Raw genomic sequence first — 14710 nt, forward strand, 5'->3', positions numbered from 1 at the left:
TCCTCTTCTTCCCCCTCCCATCCTCTGCTTTCCTCCATCCCCTTATCTTATCTTACCTTTAACATCCTCTCCTTTTGTTTTGTCTTTCATTCCAGCCCAATCATCCCCCCAAAATATTGATTCATTATTTATTACGTATATATAAAAAGTGTCCTAACGAAGCTAATTCAAAAGGTAAACAAATAACACATCTATACTAGTCGGATCGATCCAAAATCGGTACTATTGATACCAGTATATTTTACTTTTTTTTTCTTACAAATATATTCATTTTTCTGTGTAATATTGTTTAGTTATGTACAGTATTGTCCAAATTGCATTTTTTATTTATTCCCATATTAAATCCATTTAAAAGTATATTTTTGAAGTATTTTTTTTTTTAATAATCAATGTTTAGACTTAAAGGGGAACATTATCACAATTTCAGAAGGGTTAAAACCAATAAAAATCAGTTCCCAGTGGCTTATTTTATTTTTCGAAGTTTTTTTCAAAATTTTACCCGTCCCGGAATATCCCTAAAAAAAGCTTTAAAGTGCTTGATTTTCGCCATGTGCGAAGCCACTGTCCATTTTCCTGTGACGTCATCCAGTGATTCCAATACAAACAACGTGGCGGTTACCACAGCAAGATATAGCGACATTAGCTCGGATTCAGACTCGGATTTCAGCGGTTTAAACGATTCAACAGATGGTTGGAGTGTGGAGGCAGATAGCGAAAACGAAATGTGCGGTAAAATGTGCGGACCAAACGATCAGGACTTTCGCATTGAACACTGGAGCAACTTAAATCTGTCGATTGGTAAGTGTTTGTTTGGCATTAAATGTGGGTGGAAGGAAACGCTGGATGTAAATACAGTTTCAAATGTACATACAGCTAGCCTAAATAGCATGTTAGCATCGATTAGCTGGCAGTCATGCCGCGACCAAATATGTCTGATTAGCACATAAGTCAATAACATCAACAAAACTCACCTTTGTGATTTCGTTGACTTTATCGTTGGGAATGCATCTACTTTGAGGGTCGCAGGATATCCAGACATTCTTGCCATCTCTGTGCCATCTCTGTCGTAGCATCGCTGGTAAAAAACAAACGAGGGACTTTCGCATCTCTTGACACTGGAGCAACTTAAACCGTTGTGTTTGTTTGGCATTAAATGTGGGTGGAGGGAAAGGCTGGATGTAAATATAGCTACAAATGAGGCATAATGCTGCAATATGTACATACAGCTAGCCTAAATAGCATGTTAGCATCGATTAGCTGGCAGTCATGCCGCGACCAAATATGTCTGATTAGCACATAAGTCAATAACATCAACAAAACTCACCTTTGTGATTTTGTTGACTTTATCGTTGGGAATGCATCTACTTTGAGGGTCGCAGGATATCCAGACATTCTTGCCATCTCTGTGCCATCTCTGTCGTAGCATCGCTGGTAAAAAACAAACGAGGGACTTTCGCAACTCTTGACACTGGAGCAACTTAAACCGTTGTGTTTGTTTGGCATTAGATGTGGGTGGAGGGAAAGGCTGGATGTAAATATAGCTACAAATGAGGCATAATGCTGCAATATGTACATACAGCTAGCCTAAATATCATGTTAGCATCGATTAGCTGGCAGTCATGCCGCGACCAAATATGTCTGATTAGCACATAAGTCAATAACATCAACAAAACTCACCTTTGTGATTTCGTTGACTTTATCGTTGGAAATGCATCTGCTTTGAGTGTCACAGGATATCCAGACATTCTTGCCATCTCTGTGCCATCTCTGTGCCATCTCTGTCGTAGCATCGCCGGTAAAAAACAAACGAGGGACTTTCGCATCTCTTGACACTGGAGCAACTTAAACCGTTGTGTTTGTTTGGCATTAAATGTGGGTGGAGGGAAAGGCTGGATGCAAATATAGCTACAAATGAGGAATAATGCTGCAATATGTACATACAGCTAGCCTAAATAGCATGTTAGCATCAAATAGCTGGCAGTCATGCTGTGACCAAATATGTCTGATTAGCACATAAGTCAATAACATCAACAAAACTCACTTTTGTGATTTCGTTGACTTTATCCTTGGGAATGCATCTGCTTTGAGTGTCGCAGGATATCCAGACATTCTTGCCATCTCTGTCGTAGCATCGCCGGTTAAAAACAAACGAGGGACTTTCGCATATCTTGACACTGGAGCAACTTAAATCTATCGATTGGTAAGTGTTTGTTTGGCATTAAATGTGAGTGGAGGGAAAGGGTGGATGTAAATACAGCGACAAATGAGGCATAATGCTGCAATATGTACATACAGCTAGCCTAAATAGCATGTTAGTATGATTAGCATGCTGTGCTAATCGATGCACATTCTACGTAAATCAACTTGAATCCGTCCCTGATCGTGTTGTTACACCCTCCGACAACACATCGACGAGGCGTAATGTCTCCAAGGTACCGGAAAACAGTCGAAAAAACGGAAAATAACAGAGCTGATTTGACTTGCTGCGTGTAATGTGGTGGAGAAAAATGGCGTTGACTACCTAGGCGACGTCACGTTTTGACGTTATCGCTCCGAGAGCGATAAACAGAAAGGCGTTTATTTCGCCAATATTCACCCATTTATAGTTCGGAAATCGGTTAAAAAAATATATGGTCTTTTTTCTGCAACATCAAGGTATATATTGACGCTTGCATAGGTCTGGTGATAATGTTCCCCCTTAAACTTTGAAACAGCTTCCATCCATCCATTTCCTACAGCTTGTCCCTTTTGGGTGCTGGAGCTTATCTCAGCTGCATTCGGGGGGAAGTGGCTCTTTTTTTAATTAATATTACTGATATTGTTGGTTTTTTTAGTATTTCTCCCTTTTTTTGTTTAGTTTTTGCAGGAAAAGAAAAACATTTACCTTAATTGGCGCAATAAGTTTAAAATGCACCGATTTGTGAGATTAAATAAGCGCTTTGTGATAACAAGGCAGCTGAATCTGTCACATGATTCTTTTTTTTTTTTCTTAAAGTGACACACACACACGCACCATGCCATTGAGGGACGCAATATCACTAGTTGCATTTCATAAGCCATCGCTGCTTCCGTATTGTTTGACCCATCCCTCTAGTTCAGGGGAAGGGAACCTACGGCTAGCGAGCCAGATGTGGCTCTTTTGATGACTGCATCTGGCTCTCAGATAAATCTGAGCTGACATTGCTTAACACGATAAGTAATGAATAATTCCGCTGGTCATCACAGTGCTTAAAAATAACGTTCAAAATATAAAATATTCTCATGCACTTTATCCCATCCATCCGTTTTCTACCGCACCTGTTCAAGAAGTCGCATTATTGGTAAGAAGTTTTTTATTTATTATTTGTTAGCTTCAGAATAACAATGTTATTAAAAAGAATAAGAGACTAATTATACACTAAAATATTGGTCTTACTTAAAAATGCACAAATTTAGTTGTATTCAGTGTTAACAAATATTATGTGGCTCTCACGGAAATACATTTTAAAATATTTGGCTTCCATGGCTCTCAGTCAAAAAGGTTAAAGACCCCTGGTATAGTTGTTCACAAATAAGTTTGATTGATTGATTTAATAAATACATTTTAAAAAATCCCTAAAAAAAAAAAAAAAAATATATATATATATATATATATATATATATATATATATATAGTTTTTTTATTGTGATTATAATCTTAATCAACAAATCAAAGGGGGGAAAATCACAAAGCCATTGAACTTTCTTGAAAAACTTTACCAGATACTGCATTTGGCTCACAAAAAGAGATGTTTGGTGTTATCTGCTGGCGAAATGTATTGAAATCCTGTGGACATGAATTTACCTGATTTTTGTTGATAATTTCCAGTCTTATCGTGGAAAATCTATTTCCACGTGGATCTGACGGGTAAAATCATGGCGTAGTAACTTAAATATACAACCAGCACATTCTGAAAATGTACATATCACAAATAATTCTCTTGACAAAACACTTCTCTAGTTGAACATTTTGAGGAAAAAAATTGGTGCGGTTTCAAAAATACCAGGAAGAACACAATGAAGTCAAGACTGCAAAGTCGCAGCCCCGCTTCACCATGTATCTCTTGCATGGGTATACTTGCTTGCCCCGGTATCAACTATTTGCTTGCCTAACAGAATTGCTATTACGACATCCAGTGGACAGATTTAAAACAGCAGTTTCTTTAATTTTAAAATGCAGCTCATTTTTACACTTAGCAAACTTATCTCGCGGGCCGGACTGAACCTCATGTTTGACATACCAGTTCTAACTCATCGTTCTTTGTTTGCACAGGCTAATGAAATAAGTGTTTTAGTAGTTATTTCTGCACAATAACTCAGATGTATGGTAACACTGGTGAGCACTAGAGAAAATTGAGTGATTCGTCGTGAAGAACATACATCCATCCATTTTCTACTGCTTGTCCAGTTCGGGTTCGCGGGGGGTGCTGGAGCCTATCTCAGTTGCATTCGGGTGGAAGGCGGTGTACACCCTGGACAAGTTGCCATCTCATCACAGGGCCAACACAGATAGACAGACAACATTCACACTCACATTCAAGAACATATTCTTATTTTTATTATAATGTTATCTTTATTCATCATTGACTTATTTCTTGCCACTTCATGTTGTATATTTTTAATGACATTTTCAGTTCATTTTGTCATCTATTATTACACCCAAAATTAGGTTTCTTTTACTTATTCAATGTCAGGCGTGTCAAACTCATTTTAGACCGGGTGGAGAAAAATCTACTCCCAAGTGGGCCGGACTGGTAAAATCACGGCGTGATAACTCCAAAATAAAGACAACTTCAGATTGTTTTCTTTCTTTAAAAACAGAACAAGCACATTCTGAAAGTGTACAAATCATAATTTTGTTGGGGTTTTTTTTTTACACTTACATGTTGCGGTTAATAGAATTCTATCTTTATACTTTCTGAATAAATTAGGTGATAATGTTCATCAGTCAACTCATTGGTGTTAATTTTCAATCGATCAAGACAGGGGTCGGGAACCTTTTTGGCTGAGAGAGCCATACAAGCCAAATATTTTAAAAAGTATTTACGTGATAGCCATATAATATTTCTTTGAAGACTGAATACAACTAAATGCGTGCATTTTTAAGTAAGACCAACATTTTTAGAGTATAGTAAGTCTCTTATTCTTTTTAATAACATTGTTATTCTTAATTTAACTAACAATAAATAAAGTACTTCTTACCATTAATGCGACATTTTGAACAGGTGCGGTAGAAACCAGATGGATGGACTGAAATGCATGAGAATGTTTTATATTTTGAACGTTATTTTTGACACTGATTACCAGCGGAATTATTCGTTACTTATCGTGTTAAGCAATGTCAGCTAAGATTTATCTGAGAGCCAGGTGCAGTCATCAAAAGAGCCACATCTGGCTCTAGAGCCATAGGTTCCCTACCCCGGATCAAGATAAAAAAATGTCAAAATCAAATTACATGGATGTTATTTATGTAGTTTGCTCATTTTCCTCGACTGGTGCACTAACATCATGTGATTATTTTTTTTTACATATGGCACATAATCTACAAAGATACAAATAATTGCTATTGTGACATTTAGTGGACACATTTTGAACATTTTTTTTCGTTCAAAAATTTCCACTCATTTTTATACTTGGCTAACTCATCCCGCGGGCCGGATGAAACCTGTTTGCGGGCCTGATCCGGCCCGCGGGCCGTACATGAAACACCCCTGGTATATGTGTATTTGTGTTTTGACTTTCTCTTTTACTACTACCAAATTGCATTATTTTAGTTTTACTGAGAATCAAAGATATTCTGATTTTGCCAAACCATCTCTTAAATGTCTTCTGTTATTTGTATTATCTTGTGTGTGTTCTCTCCTGTACAGATCACAGGTGTGTCGTGTGTTTACCTGGCACAAGACGCTGTAAGCGGTGGCTCTCCAGTGTCGATGGCGCGACCCTTCACTTCTCATACTTGTCTTCTCTCCTGGTTGTGGGGGAAGCGATGTAAAATATTTCCAAAATTCTTGCGAGTGGAGCACAACAGGGCATTTATACATGACAAAACACTAATGAGGAAGCACCCGCAAACACCGACTATCAGCTTAAAGTTAGTAGCAGTCATGGCGCCCTGTTGTCATGTGAGTGCCTAAAACCGGGTTGGCCATACTCTCCTTCTATACGACTCTGCCTAAGGCAGGGGTCAGCAATAGCTGACCTTAATTTTCCTGAGGGAACTCTCCTGAAGGAATCAATAAAGTACAATTTATCTATCTATCTATCGGCTCCCTGGACCTCCTTCAGAGATGTGTGAAAATGGAAAAAGACGAAGAAAAAAATATATATTTAAAGGCCTACTGAAACCCACTACTACCCACCACACAGTCTGATAGTTTATATTTCAATGATGAAATATTAACATTGCAACACATGCCAATGCGGCCTTTCTAGTTTACGAAATTGCAATTTTAAATTTCCCGCGAGTTTCTTCTTGAAAACGTCGCGTAATGATGACGTGTGCGCGTGACGTCACGGACTGTTAGGAAATATGAGCGCTGCACACACACACAGCTAAAAGTAGTCTGCTTTAATCGCATAATTACACAGTATTTTGGACATCTGTGTTGCTGAATCTTTTGCAATTTGTTCAAGTAATATTGGAGAAGTCAAAGTAGAAAGATGGTGTTGGGAAGCTTTAGCCTTTAGCCACACAAACACACAGTGATTCCTTGTTTAAAATTCCCGGAGGTGAAACTTTACTATGGATCACAGCGGTCAAGCGAACATGGATCCCGACCGAATGTCAACCAGCAGGTTTCGGTGAGAAAATTGTGGTAAAAAGTCGTTTCTTACCGGAGATCAGCTCAGCTTGCCCCGTCCATAAAGCTGCCGTCGACTACCCTGAGACATTGGCGTCAAGACACCCGTGGACACACACTTCCAACTATCAGCTACTGGTAAACTCACTAAAACATTAGCAACACAATAGAAAGATAAGGGATTTCCCAGAATGATCCTAGTAAATGTGTCTAAAAAAATCTGAATCCGTCCCAATGCAATCAAGTTTTTAATTTTTATTTTTTCCTAGTCCGTCGCTATCAATATCCTCAAACAAAAATCTTTCATCCTCGCTCAAATTACTGGGGAAATTGTTGTTTTCTCGGTCCGAATAGCTGTTTTTGTTGGATGCTCCCATTAAAAACAATGTGAATATGTGAGGAGTCATCAACATGTGATGTCATCGTCTGCGACTTCCGGTAAAGGCAGGGCTTTTCTGTTAGCGACCAAAAGTTGCGAACTTTATCGTGGATGTTCTCTCTCTACTAAATCCTTTCAGCAAAAATATGGCAATATTGCGAAATGATCAAGTATGACACATAGAATGGACCTGCTATCCCCGTTTAAATAAGAAAATCTCATTTCAGTAGGCCTTAAATTTTTTTTAAATATTTTCTGTAAGGGGAACAAATATGACACAAACCTTCATAATTGTTAGACATCTCACTGTTTATGTTAAACATGCTTCAGTGATGAAAGTATTAGGCAAGCACCGTTTTGTCCTACTAATTTCAGCGACCCTTGAACTCATCGTAGTTTGTTTACATGTACAACTTTCTCCGTCGCCACAGAAAGACATGTTTTATGCCTTTCCTTCTTTGTCTCATTTTGTCCATCAAACGTTTTATGCTGTGCGTGAATGCACAAAGGTGAGCTCTGTTAATGTTATTGACTTGTGTGGAGTGCTAATCAGGCATAATTTTGGTCAATCCATGACTGCAAGCTAGTCGATGCTAACATGCAATTTAGACTAGCTGTATGTAAATACTGCATTCTTATGCCTTTTTTGTAGGTATATTTGAGCTCATTTAATTTCCTTTATGTTCCCTGTGTATTTCATTTATATCTGCATGTCTCATGACACATTATCTGTATGTAATAGTTGTTTCTGCGCCATCTTGTTCCAGACCACAGCAAACGTTACCCAGCTTGCAAAGATTGTAATAAATCCATTAGAAGTATGCGGTCTGTCCTTCCCTTAAACTTGGAGACACACATCTATACCTTTGGCCATTCTGAGCCAGTCATTTCCAGAAGTTATCTCATCCCGCGAGAAGCCTCATTTTACTAATGACTTCCAATGTTGCAAAAATCCATCCATCCATTTTCTACCGCTTATTCCCTTTTGGGGTCGCGGGGGGCGCTGGCGCCTATCTCAGCTACAAACGGGCGGAAGGCGGGGTACACCCTGGACAAGTCGCCACCTCATCGCAGGGCCAACACAGATAGACAGACAACATTCACACTCACATTCACACACTAGGGCCAATTTAGTGTTGCCAATCAACCTATCCCCAGGTGCATGTCTTTGGAAGTGGGAGGAAGCCGGAGTACCCGGAGGGAACCCACGCATTCACGGGGAGAACATGCAAACTCCACACAGAAAGATCCCGAGCCTGGATTTGAACCCAGGACTGCAGGACCTTCGTATTGTGAGGCAGACGCACTAACCCCTCTGCCACCGTGAAGCCTGTTGCAAAAATGTGTAGAATAAAAATTTAAATACATTTCTGTCAACGAAGATTGGCGTCAGCCTTTGATAGTAGTGTAATATAGTTAATATAGACACTTACATCATGTGTTGCCTTCGTTATATCCAATCCAACCATTTTATACCGCCTGTCCCTTTTGGTGTCGCTGGAGCCTATCTAAGCTGCATTTGAGCAGAAGGCGTGGTACACCTTGGACAAGTCGCCACCTAATTGCAGGTTTTCATTATATAAGGCTTTTAATTTTTTTCTTTGTATTTTTGGTCCAATATGGCTTTTTCAACATTTTGGGTTGTCGACCCCTGACCTAAGGCGTAGATTTATTGCCCTCTACTGGTCAAGTTTAGTACTACCAGGAGTTACTAAGTCAAAAAGTCAACTTCACTACAAAACAAAGTAAATATATTTATGCACAAGATCTACTGACAAAGATCTGAATAATTTTCGTAATGAAAATTACAAGAATACACGTGAGAATTTCTACAGTTGTTGCTGCTTGTCTGGAACAGTCACTTAAAAGGTCCAAACGGAAACAAAGACTAGACGGCTGGCTCGGGGCAGAACGTTCCTACTTTGTTGTCCAGTCAAAGTTAAAAGTCAGATTTTCACGATTTATTTCCTTTTTTCCAGGGTGTTTAGTGCCATTTTTTTTGTTTGAATGAGTAGTTTTCTTCTACTCACCCATTTGAAGCTTCATTGGGACGTTGTTGCCCCTTCCGGGTGGCGGTAGAACTGCATCCATGAACAACCCTGTTTGAATGGTTTCATCAAGCCTACTTCGGTGACGTTTGCCGGGGCTAACCGAAACACTTTGGTCTGCCGGATGTGGCCTTATAAGGACAGGGTTGCATGACCTACATATGGACAGCAGATGGCCGCAGATACATTGATATGAAAAGGAGACTGGGATCACACAGAAGCATACATGGTTATACATCGGGGCAAAAAAGTATTTTTGTGCAAGTTCTCCCACTTAAAATGATGACAGAGGTCTGTAATTTTCATCATAGGTACACTTCAACTGTGAAAAAAAAAATCCAGGAATTCACATTGTAGGAATTTTAAAGAATTTGTAAATTATGGTGGAAAATAAGTATTTGGTAGACCATTCAAAGCTCTCATTGATGGAAGGAGGTTTTGGCTCAAAATCTCACGATACATGGCCCCATTCATTCTGTCCTTAACATGGATCAATCGTCCTGTCCCCTTAGCAGAAAAACAGCCCCAAAGCATGATGTTTCCACCTCCATGCTTCACAGTAGGTGTGGTGTTCTTGGGATGCAACTGAGTATTCTTCTTCCTCCAAACACGACGAGTTGAGTTTATACCAAAAAGTTCTATTTTGGTTTCATCTGACCACATGACATTCTCCCAATCCTCTGCTGTATCATCCATGTATCCATTTTGGTATAAACTCAACTCGTCGTGTTTGGAGGAAGAAGAATACTGAGTTGCATCCCAAGAACACCACACCTACTGTGAAGCATGGGGGTGGAAACATCATGCTTTGGGGCTGTTTTTCTGCTAAGGGGACAGGACGATTGATTTGTGTTAAGGAAAGAATGAATGGGGCCATGTATTGTGAGATGTTGAGCCAAAACCTCCTTCCATCAGTTAGAGCTTTGAATGGTTGACCAAATACTTATTTTCCACCATAATTTACAAATAAATTCTTACATTGTGAATTCCTGGATTTTTTTTTCACATTCTGTCTCTCACAGTTGAAGTGTACCTATGATGAAAATTACAGACCTCTGTCATCATTTTAAGTGGGAGAACTTGCACAATGGGTGGCTGACTAAATACTTTTTTGCCCCACTGTATGTAAGTGCCAAATAAAATCTAGTGGTGGGCGTGTTGTAGCGGTTTTGTTTGTTGTTCATAATTCCATAACTTTTTCCTCAGAATTGATTGAATCAATAATGTTTTCACTCTGCTTGATATAAAAATGAAACAATTACAGACTAACACTATTTGTTTTTCTACATTTATTTTCGTGTTTAAGGCCAGAAAGTTGTCATTTGAAAGGACTTTAGATTTTGTTCAAGTCTGTTATGTTTTGTTCCCCTCTAAAATTAAACATTCTAAACATTTCTTTGGGTCGTAGTTTTCAAATGTAATTTCTTTTTTTTGTCAACATGTTGGAAATAAACTGAAAATTACTGTTACAGTGTTGTCTCTTCTATACGACCCATTCAGTTTTTGCCAAACATGTGACCCAGAATTTTCATTACGGTTTAAGTGAACACGCGTCAGAGCCTAACATTACGTGCAACAAACCAGTTAGTTTGCAAGCAAATCACTTTGTGGAATCAAAGGGCCTAAAGAACGAATTCCAAGCATTGGTGACTCAGTCCAGAATACAAATAAACTCTGCTTTGGACCAGTTGACCTACCGCTTCTCTTTTCTCCTCCCCTCTCCTGCACAGAGAGGTTACCAGGTAGCCACGGAGAGGTTCCAGTCTGGACGAAAAGCCAGCTGTTCCAAGTCGTAACCCGGTTTGGACGACTCCTCTACGACCTGGATGGAGACCTCCTATGACCCTCTGTTTGCACCCAATGGACTGGACTATCACATTATCATGAATAATTTGCAAAAACTGTACCCACTTGGCAGCATTGAAGCCCATCACCCAGTAGCGGGGTCCCCACATCTGCGCCCCTGCCTAAGGGTTCTTCTTTTTCCCCATCTTGGGTTTTGAGTTTTTCCTTACCTGGATGTAGGTTTCAGATCAGTGGATGTCATTGTGGTTTGTGCAGCCCTTTGAGGCACTTGTGATTAAGGGACATATGAATAAACTTTGGTTGATTGACACCAAGGGGCCGAAGAAAGTTGCGAGTGACAGCACTTTAAGAACACCAACGAATCTGAAAAATAACTTGAAGAGCAGTTATTAACACTACTTTTAATGAAGTTTTGTTTCACCTGCTACACCTAGTCACTCGTCACCAGTGATTTTTTTATTATTTATTTAAGAGTGTCTAAAGAGGATGTGAATACACCTTAAATTGTTACATTTTAAGTGCAATTTGAATTATCCTAAATGACGGACTATAAAGTGGTACTTTCGTCTTACGTTTTGAACCCTGCGGTTCATTTACAGATTTTTCTTTGCTGACGGGCATAATGAAATGGTTAAAAAAACCAAACACTGATAAGGTGTGTTGTTTGTGCAATGGCGACATCTGTTTGGAAAAGTTCTCTCACTGCAGGTGTTCCAGCGTCCTTCCATTTAGTCGTTTCAACCGGAAGCAGAAGGGCCGTTCAGTCGTCCGGAACGTTTCTACTCGTATGGCTTCTTCATTCATCACTCCAAGCAACGTTTGTAAATTTTATAGTTAAACTAGAACATATCTTACTTACTAACCCGTCCCATTTATGATTTCTGTAGGAGTGTTTTCATGCATAGTTGCAGGTGCTACCGTAACGTAATGGCGCCAACGTCGTTAGAATGAGCTAATATGTTAGTATCATTAACTTACAAAAGCGGGCGGTATAGCTCGGTTGGTAGAACGGCCGTGCCAGCAACTTGAGGGTTGCAGGGTCAATCCCCGCTTCAGCCATCCTAGTCACTGCCGTTGTGTCCTTGGGCAAGACACTTTACCCACCTGCTCCCAGTGCCACCCACACTGGTTTAAATGTAAATATTAAATATTGGGTTTCACTATGTAAAAGCGCTGAGTCACTAGAGAAAAAGCGCTATATAAATATAATTCACTTCACTTCACATTCTTTTTGTATTTTTTCAGTTTCACAAATTCCTCAGTATATTCATCAAAACGTCACCTTGGAGTTATTGAGTTTGTTTAGTGGATTGGAGACCTAGCTTCCGCAGTTAGTGGGTCCATGACTTCTGTTTTGCATGATCAGACGTTTTACTCCCATGTTGCAGGCACCGTTTGGAAACAATTAAGGTATGTAAATAAAGATTTACAAAATCTTTCTGCGTAAATAACTCATTTCACAAAGAATTTAGCTGTGACTTATAAATTAAAGATGTATTTTTTTTTCTTCCTTAAATTGAGTGGATGTCGTTTATATCCCGGTGTGCTCTATAGATGGAAAAAGATGCCAAAGCTGCTATTTAACATGATTACACCACAGTTGGACAATACATTCTTAAAACAGCAGTGCATAAAGCACTCAGACATTAACCCCTTTTTAATTGATTTATTATATATCCCACATAATCAAACACAGGTCATGTATCAATAGGCACGAGCAGAGTTTTAGGTTCAGAAGTAGGCACAGCGTTGACCTGGTAATAAACCTTATGGCATTGGACTAGCGATCCCTGCATGACTTAACACTCACTGCAGGATTTCAGCAGTAAACTAAAATACATTGTACATGTTCCCAAATAACAGATCACCATTTTAAATAACCCAAGACACCAAATATTTGGAGTATTTTGAGATAGGAATCTCCGCCCCTGTATGATGAATCTACTCTTAACAAACCAACTTTTGTTCTCGAGTGCGCCATCACCTAACCTCGGTAATGCTTGAGCTCTCAGTTTTGGGAAAAGTTTCCTGTCCAGGTCTCGTGTTTGGTTCCGGTCTTCGGACGGGTGATGGTGACCTCCACGGCCTGGATCTTCTCATATTTCGGAGGAATGGAGCAGACTTTGTATCTCACCTGGTCACCTTCCACGAGCACATACTCGCCCTCGATGCTGGGGGAAGGGTGAAACATGGTGTCATAATGGCAAAGTGCAGGTTTTCACACACTCATTTATCTGTGGCGGTACACATCAATTACTTTTGGAACACCACAGAAGAATTTAGTGTACTTTTGATCCTTTAACACCTGGTACTATTTGCTCAACCTCTCACATTAAAACGACTCGTTACAAATCAGTCCACCAGAGGGCAGCACCACTACACAGCTGAAGGACTGAGAAACACACTCATAGCATGTCTAGTTTCTACACACCAGTTATCAAACAGAACCAAAGTCTCACTCAAAGTGCAAAACAAAAAAAAATAAAAGTTGATACTAGTAATTTAGGGCTATATAAGTAAACATTGATTGATTGATTGATTAATGTCCTGTAGGTAAATAATGTAGATGTCCTGATGTTGGAGCCTTCAATATGGCCGTCACCGGTAATAATCAGATGCAATATCATAGCCCAGCAGGCAAAAGACGTTTATACAATGTTGATTGTGCGTACATGTCCTTTAAAACGGACTTTGAAACGTTGCAAAATAATTGTATTTGTAAATTGAGAAGGCGTTGATGTCTAACGTTAGATCCAAGTTGTTGGTTGGGAAATTACATAATTTTCATGGTGAAATCAACGTCACAACCTGACACTGATTAAACACAGTCAAAAGCATGTTGTTTCAACGTTGTATTTGTGTTGTAAAATATTGGTTGGGAAATGACCAAAATTCAAGGGTCAAATCCACTTCACAACCCAACATAGAATAAACGTTGTCTGAAAGCATGTTTCAACGTTATGTTTGAGTTGCTCAACGTCAGAGTCCAGCATTGATTAAACGTCGTCAAAAATCATGTTTCAACGTTGTATTTGTGTTGCAGAATATTGGTTGGGAAATGACCAAAATTCAACGGTCAAATCAACGTCAGAACCCAACTAAGAATAAACTTCTTCAAAAAGAATGTTGCTTCAACGTTGTATTTGTGTTGTAGAATACTGGTTGGGAAATGACCAAATTTCAACGGTCAGACCAACGTCACAACCTGACATTGATTAAACGTAGTCAAAAGCATGTTTCAACGTTGTATTTACGTTGTAAAATATTGGATGGAAAATGACCAAAATTCAATGGTAAAATCAACTTCACAACCCAACATTGATAAAACGTTGCCTAAAACAATGTTGTTTCAACGTAATGTTTGAGTTGCTCAAGGTCAAAACCAAACATTGATTAAAAATCGTCAAAAATCATGTTGTTTCAAAGTTGTATTTGTGTTGTAGAATATTTTGGTCGGAAATGACCAAAATTCAAGAGTCAAATCAACGTCAGAACCCGACTAAGAATAAACTTCGTCAAAAAGAATGTTGCTTCAACGCTCTATTTGTGTTGTAGAATACTGGTTGGGAAATGACCAAATTTCAACGGTCAAACCAACGTCACAACCTGACATTGATTAAACGTAGTCAAAAGCATGTTGTTTCAACGTTGTGTTT

At 39.1% G+C, this 14710-nt stretch overlaps 1 protein-coding gene across 1 annotated transcript in view; it reads right to left on the reverse strand.

The window, feature by feature from the left end:
* Positions 1-12705: 12705 nt before the first annotated feature.
* The window catches only part of carhsp1 (calcium regulated heat stable protein 1), a 50939-nt gene continuing 48934 nt past the window's right edge, over positions 12706-14710 (reverse strand). Inside the window, exon 5 of the mRNA XM_061884060.1 lies at positions 12706-13225. Within this exon, the coding sequence (XP_061740044.1) occupies positions 13063-13225 (163 nt within the window). The 3' untranslated portion in view covers positions 12706-13062. The remainder of the gene's footprint in view (positions 13226-14710) is intronic.

Source organism: Nerophis ophidion, linkage group LG23 (assembly GCF_033978795.1).
Source record: "Nerophis ophidion isolate RoL-2023_Sa linkage group LG23, RoL_Noph_v1.0, whole genome shotgun sequence".
NCBI lineage: Eukaryota > Metazoa > Chordata > Actinopteri > Syngnathiformes > Syngnathidae > Nerophis > Nerophis ophidion.